The 13772-nt window shown below is 36.2% G+C and overlaps 1 protein-coding gene across 3 annotated transcripts; it reads right to left on the minus strand.

Annotated features, from left to right (window-relative positions):
- Positions 1–209: 209 nt before the first annotated feature.
- LOC120148928 (chaperone protein dnaJ 15-like) lies at positions 210–12540 on the minus strand. Of its 3 annotated transcripts, none has more exons than XM_039161890.1 (12): positions 12397–12540; positions 12006–12202; positions 11241–11364; positions 2912–2991; positions 2704–2815; positions 2524–2628; positions 2101–2151; positions 1562–1651; positions 1355–1463; positions 1115–1263; positions 950–1003; positions 210–607 (listed from the first exon to the last, which is right to left on the minus strand). In XM_039161890.1, exons 2-12 carry the CDS (start codon positions 12116–12118, stop codon positions 386–388), a joined length of 1209 nt encoding a protein of 402 aa, XP_039017821.1. In that variant the 5' UTR covers positions 12119–12202; positions 12397–12540; the 3' UTR covers positions 210–385. The 3 variants fall into 3 exon arrangements, with proteins under 3 accessions (XP_039017821.1, XP_039017819.1, XP_039017820.1); XM_039161888.1 differs by lacking the exon at positions 2101–2151 and adding an exon at positions 2256–2306 and having other exon boundaries at positions 12397–12538; XM_039161889.1 differs by lacking the exon at positions 2101–2151 and adding an exon at positions 2256–2306 and having other exon boundaries at positions 12006–12217; positions 12396–12538.
- Positions 12541–13772: the final 1232 nt, after the last annotated feature.

The raw sequence follows: 13772 nt of genomic DNA on the forward strand, positions 1-13772 counted from the left end.
AACCAAGTAATAACACATACACAGACATACCAACAATATAATCATCAATCAACCAAACCAGATGAGACCGGGGGTGGAATTGGAACCAAGGCTAAACCACAAATTTCATGAAAAAAATTCTACGATAACTATAAACGTTGAGTTCGAGGCCGCAATTAAGTATCAAAGGAGAACTCACTTGATCAAATTACCAAAAAAGGACTTAAAAGTTACAGCCATATCTTCATACATTAACATGATCTTTACTCTAAAACTGACTCAACACAAAAACCATGGTGGATCAGAAACATAGGAAATGAATTGAATAAATAATACAAAGCAAGCTTTAGCTTTAGCATTAGCAAGCAGGAGAGTGGTGGCAAATATTTCTAACCTGAATCCCATTTCAACCAAGCTTTTTATCTGATCCCTTCAAATTCAAATTAAACCATTTCTTTTTGCTTGATTTATCCTTCCCGTCCGAGTTTCCATCTTCCCGTGGACTTTCAGCCTCACCGGGAACTTTGCTTGTGCTTCCATTACTTAGATTAACACCAACACTGTTGAGTGTTTTCGTTACAGTGAATGAAGCTTGGATGCTATCACGCTGATTCAGCAGCTCATCTACCTGTGTTATGGATGCCAAAACATGGAATCGGTCAAGCCATCAATATATTTACACAAGAATGAAGCAAACCTTGGTAAAATTACTCGCGGAAAGACCAAGAAACTTAGCATTTTCTATAGCCATTAATCAAAATATTAGAAGGCATATGTTCAGGCTGGTGCACTAAATATGCATACATATAGAAAAGGCATATCCTTACGCATATAAGAAAGTCATTTGCTAAATTTAAAGGACTGCATAAATCCATGAAAAAAACTGGTACGACAGGAAGATAAGAACAGATGAAAAAGTACAATTTAAAGATAAAACTAAAAATACACAGAACAAGGTTTTGAAACATACAGACTGCTTTTCTTGGCTGTATCGGTTGGTCACTTCTTGATAGTGTGCTAATGCCTACAAATATCCCACCATAAAATCAAAATGCGTACAAGCCCTATAACAAGCTTGGAATAGCACAATACTATTTTCAGCAAAATAGAAAAAAGAACATAGCTGAATTAATACTTTTCTATATTCTGCTTCAAACTGGCGCAACTCATTTCTCTTGCTTAAAATCTGAGCTTCAATATCCTTTAGCTTCTCAGTAGTATCCTCAAAAAACTTTGCACAAAGTGCCTCAATTGTGTAAGAAGCAGTCTTGAAAAAATTATCTCCTAATATAATTCAGCCAAACCAGTCAACTAAAAACACCAATACTCCTAAACATACTCCAAACAAAATTAACAGACAACAAAATGCTCCAACCATAAACAGCAAATATATGTGTGCCAGCTTTTAGTTTTGAAACCTCACAAGGTTGAAGACCTTCCAACCTTTTAAAGAAAGCAGATTCGGGATCTTTAGCTATTGCTAACTGCATAATACATGAATATATCACCACCTCTTGCTAAAACAAGTCAAACAAAGACCAGAGACGAGGAAGACAGAAGTAAGAAATGACAAACCACACACCGCATTTACAGTCAAATCCATTCTGTATACTTGAAAGTGCAAGAAATACATGCCAGCAGATGTCACCTTGCCTGTCTTCTCACTGTCTTCCTGGACACAAAACAGTGAAATTATAAATAGAAAAGTAATAAATGTATGGATAATGCCCAATTACTTCAGAAATATAACTATAAGTAACAACATATCCTTGATTTACTACAAGAGCTTTTTCTGCAAAACCACTGAACCATTAGTAACATGTGCTTTCATATAACAATAGAGCACTAGTATATCAATAACCGTGTCAAAAGCAATAGCAATCTGATAGAAAATGCCAAAGGGAAAATTGAAAGCTCAAGCTTAGAGAGAAAATAAACTTAATACTGTGTATGACTTGTACAATATAGAAATCAAACAATCACATAAAAAATAAATAAGTGAAATAAAATCTGCATGGATTACCTTCGAATTTAACACTTAAATTGAACATGTTACTCCAAAATTTATACGCAAATCATTCAAATTGGAAAGGACAACAATCGAAGACAAGTGCTTAGTACCTGTAGGGCCAAACCGTAACCACCATTGACGTCTTGTTCAAAATAAAGTAACTGGAATTTTACATTAATAAAACAGTCAGTTACAATATGTCTGACAAAGTGCCACATAGAAGAGATGCATACCCATACAACAATCGAAGACAAGTGCTTAGTACCTGTAGGGCCAAACCGTAACCACCATTGACGTCTTGTTCAAAATAAAGTAACTGGAATTTTACATTAATAAAACAGTCAGTTACAATATGTCTGACAAAGTGCCACATAGAAGAGATGCATACCCATGAGCAATGGTCATGCACACAAAAACACACAGCAAGAGAGAAAACGAGAGAGAAGTGACGAGGTAGGGGACACATCATGCATTTCCCTCCTTGTGAAAGAACATTAGACCATTCGAATAATAATAATTAACAGATTAGATACCTTGAATTTGCTTTGTGCGGATGAAGTTACCCTGACAACAATCCCAGCCTCAGCTTGTTCATCACTTATTGTAACACCAAAGAAGTGGGCACATTGCTTGTCTACCTGCAGCAAAATGCATGAGAATTTGCAAAAGTGTATGGAAGAAAATGGTAAATCAGCTAGAAAGACAAAAAACACCTTTCCACCAACTGATGTTCCAATAGGAAGGGGTCTAACTGTGACGGTTCCATTTAGAGCTTCTTCAAGAACATTAGCCGAGATTGTAGTCTTGATGGGAACACCAAGCTTGCTAAAACATTTAAGAAGCAGGGTAAAAGAAAGAATAAGTGACTTAGAAAAAAAGTAAATGCAGCATAAAAGTTACAACATTTAATGGATCCCTCACCTGAATAATGCAGCAAACATTGTATTAACAGTTCCTAGATTGGACAAATCAATCTCCATATCCATTGAATCTTCAACGGCCTTGTAAGTTTGTTGAGAAAAGAGAAAAAGATTTAGGTTTTGGCTTGTCATCACAAAAGGAATAGAAGGCAGAAATTATAAACGAACAGAAAATAGGGTTGGAGGAAACAAGTAAATATTTTTTTTTTTTGATAAAAGAAACAAGTAAATATTAAGTTAACATCATCTAGTAAATTTAAGAACTAAGATAGCGCCTTCAATTATAAATGCAGATAGATTCTTAGAACTTTAGTCAGTGGCACAAGGTTGCACAACAATATCTCTAATAGAATCAGATAGAAAATAAGCAGAGGTGCATGCGATACCAAGTAGCATGGGAATAAGAGGTGGTGATGTGACACAAGATAGCAAATGTAGGTTATTACGCAGACTAGTGTTGCAAGTAGATAACCTGAAGAAAGAAGAGAATGGGATCCTAAAGATTAAAGAAAACTTAAAACCGATGGTTTTCTAGTTTCTACAGGTAAAATAAACTAGAGGGCGGTTCAAAAGAAAATGAAAACCAATATCATTTGTGGTGATCTGAGGAGATATTATAATAATATAGTCTATGGAGGGTAGATTTCCATCAATAAAATCTCCATGGCATGTCTCGATCAATGAATCAAAGAAAGAATATTAATACCTCTCTTTGTGTGTGTATGTGCGAGAGAGAAAAAAATATGGTGGAAATGATAACATTAAAATTGACCACCAAAAGTCAAAGCAAAGACATTTTATGGACAGGGTGTTGAGACCAGTTAAGGTTCTATCACAAATGTTAAGGTGTGCAACTATATGCTACACCTTAGTGCCAAACAACAAAAGCACCTCAGATCTCAAACACTTGCATGGGACCACAAGGAAATCATGCATGTTGGCCAACCAAAAATAAAGAGCAAGTTACGCAAGATAAATAGACTGCTTTTTAAAGTTTTTCTTATCACTATTAATATTTCTTGAAACTCATTTTATATATATAGGCATACATCCAAATATAAGCACACATATTGCACCTTACTATACTCAAGCAAGTGATTTTCTCAGGCTTGCACTTTAAGCAATATAATGGATCAAGCACCTAGAGTGCGCCTTGTGCTCTTGACGATACTAGGCTAAATTTGGAATGTTTTATACATGTTCTTCACATTGGGTTCCAGGACTCTTTAATAGGGAAATATTTCATGCCAAAGAATATAAGAAAAAATTCAATGAGTACCCAAGCCACTACAAAATGTCAGAGATAACACCTTCATCTAACTATTTGCTTCGGCAGACAGGGTTTTCTTAGGTTTTGGGTTTAGCAAACCTACTTTAAACCTAATAATAGAGGGAATCAGAGGCAAAATATATCCTAGATAGTGTCAATACGAAAAATTTACCTTTTACAATCGAATCCAGCATTTCATAATAGTCAACTAAAAAAAACATGAGAGTGTTAGTGAGAGAGAGTGTGAGATTTCGAAAGGCAAGTTTTCTGTAGGCAAAGTCAGTGAAGTCCAAGGAGGATGTCCATGGTCAGCGTTCGTTGATAATCTCAGTAGGAGAGTGCAACGAACTGCATTATGGAAATGTTTTAGTTATCATGGCAAAGTTATTAAGGTGTTCATTCCTTTTATTAATAAGAGACCGAAATATAAAGTGTGTACTTTTGCATTTGTTCATTTTGCAAGTAAGGAGGATATGCACAATGCAGTGGATAAGATGAACAATGTTATGCTGGATGGGAGAAGAATAACAGTGGCAGTAGCAAAATATGAGAAGGTATCTGGGTCGAGGAGTCGGGTAGGTGTTAGCAGAGAGGGTGCTGATAGTGCTGAAGGAGGAGGGGTGAAGGGAGGAAGGCATCCATCTTCAGTGGAAGTGGTGGGGAAGACGAATCTGTTAAAAAGGTTTCTTGATGGAAGGACGAATAAAGAGACGCTAGTAGGGGTGAACAAAGATCAAGAGGGTGTTAAACAGAACAATCATAGTAAATTGAAGGAGGTTAGAAAGCCTTTGGAATTTTTTATGCCGGTGGAGGAAAGGGTTTGGCTAAAATCATCCCTGACTGGGATTCACAAGGCACTTTTTGAAGTGGAGTTCGTGCAGAAGGCCATTTGGAATGATGGTTTCAAAGCTAAGGTGATAAGGTGGGATTTTGCAAAGAACGCTTGCCTGGTAGTTTTTCCGTCGGAGAAGGAGATGAAAAATGCGCTGGAAGAGAGGTGGGATGCTTTGTCTTTCTGGTTTGAAAGACTGGAACCTGTTTCGGATGATGGGATTATTCCCTTAGCTTATTGTGCGATCTCCATGATAGGAGTGCCTCTAAATTGTTGGTCAGTTCCTTTCTTTTCCAGTTTGGCATCCAAATGGGGCAAGCTAGTGAAGATTAAGGAAGAAACTGCTCAAAGAGCGGACTGTAGAGTTGCTCAGATGCTGCTTAGGGTCCAAAGTCCATTTGATATTCCAGAACATGTTATTATTAATACGTATGGGAGGAAGTTTTGTACCAAAATAAAGGTTGAATGTTCTGAGGATTTTTTCCCAGAATTAACAGACTTGGTGGGAGATGATAATTCTGAAGAAGATCCATGGAAAGATAATTCTTCGGATTGGAGCCAGGAAAATATTCATTCGAGACAGGAAGAACAAGTGGGATTTCAGGAATTGTCAGATTCACAAGAAAGGGTGGAGGCATGGGTACAAGATTCCCCACTACGAAAAAGCTCAGATTTCGAGGAGCGTTTGAATTTGAACAAAGATTCAAAAAATGTCTTTTGTTGACTTATGTGAGGGTTTGACAGCTGTAGGAGCTGTCCCCACCCACCAAAATGAGCCAGGAAATTCAAACGAAGGTAGAGGTGATTTTATAGAGCTTGACAATGTTGACCGGGATAATGGGCTGCAAACAGGCCTGCAAACTATGGGGGAGAATGGGCTAGATAAAGAGGGTATTAGAACTAGTATTGTTTCTCATGGTTCAGCATCAAATAACATAGCAGAGAAGTTTCGGCCTGCTGTTCAGTCAGGGACTGTCCTCTCGTCCCAACCCATGATTTCCAGCAAGAATGTTTCCGTCAGTAAATCGGAAAGAGGATTATGTAATCATGTCTATTTGAGATCAAGAAGGGGGGGAATGAAGAGTTGTGCTGGTACAACTTCAGATCATGTATGTCAAGATGAGATTGAGGGAGAGGTAGAGGCATTAGAGTGTTGGAATGTGAGTAAGTTAATGGGAGTTACATTCAGAGGGGGGAAAAAAGCATTCATGAAAAAGGCAATTTCCTTAGTAAAGGGGAGAGAGTTGAATGGGGGAAGTTAAGGGGATAAGCCTAATAAGGTTGTTGATTGAGAATGATGATTAATTGGAAGATAATGTCTTGGAATGTTAGGGGTTTGGGTAGGAAGGAAAAAGCTAGAGCTGTTAGGAAGTTTATTGATGAGAAGAAACCTTTAATTTTATTTGTACAAGAGTCGAAATTGGAAGTTGTGAGGAATTCTTTCCTGAGGAAAATAGGAGGAAAATTCTTAACAGGTTCGTTAGTTTCTCCAGCTGAAGGTTCTGCTGGAGGAATAATTACATTATCGAATGAGAAAGTTTGTAGTGCAGCAAGAATTTATACAGCAGAGATTCACGGCAATTATGGGCTCTTTTGAAGGGGATTCAGAGGCTTGCTGTTTTATAAATGTGTATGGTCCAAGTGTGGAGTCAGAAAAGGAGCAGTTTTTTAGAGAGCTTTTGGATTTTGTGGAGACTGTGAATGGCCCGGTCTATTTAGGAGGGGATTTTAATGCAGTTCTAGCACATGAGGAGAAAGTAGGTGGTGCTGTAAATTCGGTTTCATTGGGATTATTCAGAGATTTTGTGTATAAAGCAAATGTGGTTGATTTACCGTTGTCAGGAGGTCGTTATACTTGGTGCAATAACAGGGAAGAACCTACGTATATCAAATTGGATCGTTTTCTGGTTAATCAGAGGTTCCTATCATTGTTTCCCAAGATTATTCAAACCTTGCAGCCGAGGTCTGTTTCGGACCACAATATGATTATGTTGGAAAATTGTGAAATTAACTGGGGTCACAAACCATTCAGGCTGTTTAATTATGTAATGGAAGAGGTTGGTTTTAGCGAGATGATGGAGGAGGAATTGCAGAATTTTTGAAAACAGGGAAAAAATAACGACATTACTAATCTGTTGATGGGAGTCAAGGGGCGGTCAAAAGATGGTCTAGTAAAAGTTATCTTCATTTTCCGGCAAAGATTAACAGCCTCGAGAATGAAATTCAAGCGATGGAATTGGATTTACAACAAGGTAGTTCATTGGTTTCTATGAAGGTTTTAGTGGAAGCGAAGAAAGAATTATGGGATTTGTACAAGAAAGAAGAATCGATTTGGTTGCAGAAATCAAGAATGAAGTGGGGTTTGGAAGGAGATAAGAACACAAGATTTTTCCACCAAATTGCAGGAGCGAGAGGAAGGATGAATAGGATCAAGTATCTAATTGTGAACAGTGATGTTATTTCGGATCCTATTTTAATCAAAAAATCAGTGAAGGATTTTTTCCAAGGGGTGTTCAACCAAAACGATACCTTGGTTGTGGAAGAATTGGATTTGGAGTTTTTAAAACTTTCATTAGATCAAAACAGGGCTCTTGAAAATTCATTTTCTGAAGAAGAAATTTGGGAAGCAATTGCGCATTTGGACGGCAATAAAGCACCAGGCCCAGATGGTCTGAATTTAGGGTTTTTCAAGAAGTTTTGGGGAAATTTGAAAGAAGACTTGGTGTTGTTTTTTAGAGAATTTCATCAAGGGAAAGTATGGGACTCGGAGGTGAACCATTCTTTTATCTCTCTCATTCCAAAGAGGGTGAATCCCAATTGCGCATTTGGACGGCAATAAAGCACCAGGCCCAGATGGTCTGAATTTAGGGTTTTTCAAGAAGTTTTGGGGAAATTTGAAAGAAGACTTGGTGTTGTTTTTTAGAGAATTTCATCAAGGGAAAGTATGGGACTCGGAGGTGAACCATTCTTTTATCTCTCTCATTCCAAAGAGGGTGAATCCAGAGGAGCTACAAGATTTTAGGTCAATTAGCCTTGTTGGAGGATTATATAAAATTCTATCTAAGGTTCTAGCTAGAAGGTTAAGCCTTTGTATAAATGAAATTATTAGCCCCTCGCAATTTGTGTTTATACCGGGAAGACAGATTATGGACTGCTCGTTTATTGCAAATGAGGGTATCGATTATTGGAGGAAAAAGGGGTTGAAGGGGGTCGAATTTAAAGTAGATTTTAAAAGAGCTTATGATTCCGTGGATTGGGCTATATTGATGAAAATAATGTGCAAAATGGAGTTTGGGGATAAGTGGTCTTCGTGGATTAATCAATGCGTTTCAACAGCCACAATTTCAGTTCTCGTTAATGGGACACCGACAGAAAAATTTAAAACAGCAAGAGGTCTCCGACAAGGCTGTTCATTATCTCCAATGTTGTTTAATTTGGTTGGAGAGTTGCTTCATTTGATGTTGGCTAAAGCAGTGGAGATAAGGTTGTTTTCGGGCTTTGAGTTAGGAAATCAAGAGAGGTTGTTTATGTTATCACATTTGCAATTTGCGGATGACCTCATTATCTTTAGCAAGGCTACTGTTCGAGACTTGAAGAATGTCAGAAGGGTGCTGTTAATTTTTGAATTGATGATAGGTTTGCAATTGAATTTATCTAAGAGTAAATTGTATTAATGTGGATCCGGATGAGTTAGCAAGCTGGGCAGTGGAAATTGGCTGCACAGTGGGACTTTTTCCATCAGAATATTTAGGATTACCCTTGGGATCTAAGAGGAATTCTGCAGTATTGTGGGAACCAATAGTCCAGAGATTTTATTCTAAATTGGCTGGTTGGAAGGCTAATTCCTTATCTCTAGTTGGTAGGGCAGTTTTAGTGAAGTCAGTTTTGTGCTCTCTTCCGACTTATTTTCTCTCCCTTTTTAGAATTTCAATTGGTGTGGTTAAGAGATTGAATTCCATAATGGCTGCCTTCCTTTGGGGCGGTTCGGCAGATAAGAGGAATATTCATTGGCTGAATTGGAAGTTAGTATGCAAGCCGAAGAGGTTGGGGGGTTTGGGAATTCCGAATTTGGCTCATCTAAATAGAGCTCTTTTGGGTAAATAGGTATGGAAATTTGCATCAGAGAAGAATTCGTGGTGGAAAAAAGTTGTGTTGCGTGTACAATTTAGACTTTAATACATGCTTAATTATGAATTCTTTGTCTAATCGGACATCTTGGATTTGGAAAGGAATAATTAATAATTTCTTTTCTAATGATGATTTTGGGGACTGTATAAGGAAGAATTTGTGTTTGAAGATGGGGAATTGAGAGAGTGCAATTTTGGCATGATTCTTGGTTGGGTTCGTTCCCTTTAAAAGTTAGGTTCCCAAGGATCTTTGTTCCATCACTGAATAAAGGGGGCAAAGTTGTAGAGTTTATGGAAAATTCTTCTTCAGGGTGCTGCTGGGACATTAAATTAAGGAGGAATTTGGTGGACTGGGAGGTTGAACAGTGGATGCAGCTTATGTCCTTGTTGAATTCTACCTCTCTATCATCTTTGCAAGATGACTGTTGGGTCTGGACAGGGAATGGGGAGGGTTGTTTTTCAGCTAAATCTTGTGTGAAGTGCTATTTTGATTGGGCTGGTAATGAGGAAGATGATGGTACTTGAGACAACATTGTATGGACAGGGGATGCTCCTCCTCGGGTCGAAACTTTTGTTTGGCAGGCTGCTCATCAGAGAGTGGCAGTTAGAGAGGAATTGATAAAGCGAGGAGTTTCAGGGATTGAAAACTCGTTATGTACTTTGTGTGGTAAGTGTGTGGAGTCGGTTTCTCACATATTTGTTCATTGTGAGGTTGTTAGAGGCTTGTGGTATAGATTCTTGTCATCTTGGAATGTATCTTTTGTGCCACCTCAGACTTTGTTAGATTTCATAATCGTTTGGAATGATTTAATCCCGAAATCCACCATTTGGAAGTTCATCCCTAGGGCGGTGCTTTGGACGGTTTGGAAGTGTAGAAATTATATTATTTTTGGGAAAGGAAAGGTGGATGGCCCGTTATTGTTCTTCCTTGTTCGTTTTAGAATTGCATCATGGTTTGTCGCGAGATTCAATGATGTGCAGATTAATTTTGATTCTCTAGTGGGTGATATTAAAATAGTTGATTTGGGGGTAAGAATGAAGAAGGATTCTATTTCTTCCTCGTGTTGGACTGCTCCTCCCTTAGGTTACGTTAAATTAAATGTTGATGGTGCGATGTCTAAGGAGTGGGATAAAGGAGGCATTGGTGGATTTTTAAGGGATGCTCAAGGGTTGCAGCAGGGTTCGTTTTCCGAAAGGATTGGGGGGTCCTCCTATTCTTTTAGAGCTATTGGCTATAAAAAGAGGGCTGATGTATATTGAGGAGAAATCTTTGGTTTCATTTCCAAGGGTCATCTTGGAATTAGATTCCCTTAATGCACTGAAATGGATTAAAAATCCGGGTGTATGTACTCCTATGTTCCAGCCTTTGGTGAAAGACATTGCTGCATTAGTGGAGAGTAGAGGGGTAATTGTTAGGCATATTTTGAGAGCTGCTAATTGTGAAGCGGATAAACTAGCTAAAGAAGGAATAGGATGAATATTAGATTATTGACTAGGTTGCACAATTATTGAGCTGGTTATTTATGTTCTGTGATTGGTTTTTAAGTTTTATGTTGTAACAGAACTTCTTAGGATGGATATGTATTATTCTGGTATTAATGAATTTTTAGGCACTCTTTTCCTCCTTCCTATGCCCTTCATGTTATTGTTGTAACATGGAGGTTAAGAAGGGGGTTTTTAACGAGGCCTATCCAAATTCTATCAAAAAATAATAATAGTCAACTACACAAACTATTAGGAAAAATCATTTCTTCTTCCTTGAATTAATAGTTAATTTCTACATGAATTTGTAACTCTAATTTTACAACCATAAAACAAAACCGATGTTCTCATAGAACTTTTTTCCTAGTCATAGATAGATTTTTCTGAATTGAAAATCATCAGTAAAATCTAAATTTAGAGCAATTGCACCAGTCTCTTAGCATTAACTCTTTGTATCTCAACAAGAAAGTGATCCTCAAATAAAGAAAAATGAACCTTGAAACAAATGTTGTGATGTTTAGTTCTGTACAATAAATAAATAAATAAATAAATATATATATATATATATAAACTGAATAAAGAAGAATACTCAAACAATGTTAAAAGGAAAGGAAAGCACCTCAAAACCTGCAGTGTCATACTGTCTTCTCTTTTCTGGGTCAGATAAAATGCTGTAAGAATATGCAACTTCCTTAAAATGCTCAGAAGCCTCAGGATTGCCGGTATTCTTGTCAGGATGGTACCTGCCAAAAGAAAAGAAAAAGAGAAGGAAATTCTGGTAAAAATCAAGCCAAAGTGCCAAACATGTAAGCATTTGATTGGAATGTCTAACTTAATAACTCGCACATAGTTCTTGTAGGTCGAAGCTAGAGATCTATCATTTATAAATGGATAAGAATACAACTGCGATCTCATTTGAAATATTACATCACATTCAAATTCTATTAATTGGTTTAGTTTATTAACAGCTGTATGGGTGCAATTATTATAATGTCAGCGGTGCATGTATGAAATGTTTGCCCAATAAGTTACATATCACAGGAAGCACTCAACTTGCCAATGAAAACAAAATAAATGTCCCCTTACACTTAATTAGAGGTTGAACTGGGACAGTCGAAGAAAGAATTTCTGGAAGTTTAGCAACACACATTTGTTCCTCTAACAGTCTGGCTCGACTATTGTCAACTATTCTACCATAGGAAAGAGGCATCTTACAAATATAAAAATTCTTCATTGAGGTTTCCAACTAAAATCTAGATCATTTCACCAACAACATATTGCAAAATATAGTTTGCAGTTAAACATAAATGCAAATTTTTTGCAATCGTCAACTTCCTATTAGCACAATATTACTCTTATATTAAAACGACAAAAAACCCCTTACATGAGAGCTAGTTTTCTATATGCAGTTTTAATCTCCTGATCAGTGGAATCCCTTGCAACGCACAAAACTTCATAAGGGTCACGACGAATAGCCGGAGCCGATGTCCCTTCCATCTCCTTTGAACTCAACGCTTCTCTATTTTTTTTCCTTGGTTATCTAAAGCTCCCTTCTGATATGCCTAAATTACAGGCGTAAATCTACAAATTCAAAAACTGAAAAAAGAAACGCAACAAAAGATCAAAAGTTTTCAAAGACGAAAAAGAAAAGAATTATAAGGACTTCAACGCTGTATTGGATCTCACCATCTCTCTATAGAGAAAAGGAAAGGCAAACAAATATTAATAAATAACAAAAGTAAATTGAAACAGATAACGTGAGGATCCAACTTACAAAAAAAATCAAAATGGCAAAATGAATGAGCTAGGGTTTTGAATTGTTCAAATTTATACAAGGCCGGAGCTAAAGACAGTGAGATGACCTAAGAAATGCTGGATTCTCTCTTTCATCTGATTGGGAGAGGTTAAGCCAGCTGCCCAGTGCACGTTTTGTCGAGTCCGGACATGGGTCTAACAAAAATAAAGCCAAGAGGTCATCAAGCAAATTTAAAAAGAGTAAATTAAGTATTTAGTACTTAAATTATCTGTTTTATAATTTCAGTTCTTAAACTTTTAATATTTTTAAAATTATATCTAAAATTTAGTTCTAATTCATTTTATTATCTCACAGTTTAAAACTTTAATTATTGATAATATACACATATTTTACAAACACAATTACTCAAAACTGAAAAGAAAGAAAAATATTCCCTTCAACCACTCAAAATTACTTTACGAATTCTAAATTTTAAAAATTAAATAAAAGTATGTCCTTTTAAGATATGTTCATATAAAGCTTATTTTTTTTAAAAAAATAAGTGAATAAATTTCAAATATTTTAAAATCTATTGAAGTAAGGGTTTGGCTTTTGACTCAATTCAATAAAAAATCTAATGTTTTTAAATTTACTAAAAAGACCTAATATTTTCGAGCATGCTCAAATAATCTCTCATTTGATTAAGGTATTTTATTATATTCTGGGAAAAATAACTTTTTTATCTTAATTGTTTTCATCCCTTTAGCCCCTTAATATTTAACTTTTTGTCGTTTTAATCTTAATTTTTTCACTTTAGCTTCCAACCTTCAAATTTTAGTCAAATTGTCGTCTCTTTAGATAAAAAAATATTGAAATATCAAATTTTAGGTATAATGTCAAAATTAGTTTCCCAACGTCTACAACATCATTTTAGCATGTTGTAACCCTTATTCTTTTTTGAACATTTTAACACTTAATGTTTCAATTTTGAATTAAAGTGACCCACATTAGATGGAAATCATTAGTTGATTAGCTATCAATGTGTGTTGTTGACATAATAATTTCACAGGTACTTGATTGTTGACTTGACATAATTCATATGATTCCTTTGGGTGACTTGGAATATGTCACATCAATATGTTAAGTGATATGAAACATGACACATCATATATTAGATTATTTAAAATATGTCACATCCTCACCTTAAGTGATACGACACATATCACATAATTACCTTAAGTGACATGACATGTGATATATATGTACGTAATTTAATACAAGTAAAGATGACATGTCAGCGACATGTAATGACTATTTGTTAATTAATAATTTTTATCATTGTTTTCTTCATTCTCATTGAAATCAGACAAAATGATCGTGGGTGTGGAGAAACATTACTAGGCCTCTAAATTTGGA

The sequence above is a fragment of the Hibiscus syriacus genome, unplaced genomic scaffold (assembly GCF_006381635.1).
Source record: "Hibiscus syriacus cultivar Baekdansim isolate YM2019G1 unplaced genomic scaffold, ASM638163v2 tig00110988_pilon, whole genome shotgun sequence".
In the NCBI taxonomy this organism is placed as follows: domain Eukaryota; kingdom Viridiplantae; phylum Streptophyta; class Magnoliopsida; order Malvales; family Malvaceae; genus Hibiscus; species Hibiscus syriacus.

Excerpts from the sequence above, each read along its gene's own strand:
- LOC120148928 (XM_039161890.1), bottom strand. The coding sequence starts at position 12,118 with ATGGAAGGGACATCGGCTCCGGCTATTCGTCGTGACCCTTATGAAGTT. Across the intron at positions 2,152-2,523 it reads CCGCACAAAGCAAATTCAAG|TTACTTTATTTTGAACAAGA; the intron begins GTATCTAATCTG and ends GTAAAATTCCAG. Across the intron at positions 1,652-2,100 it reads GTTACGGTTTGGCCCTACAG|GAAGACAGTGAGAAGACAGG; the intron begins GTACTAAGCACT and ends TTTTGTGTCCAG.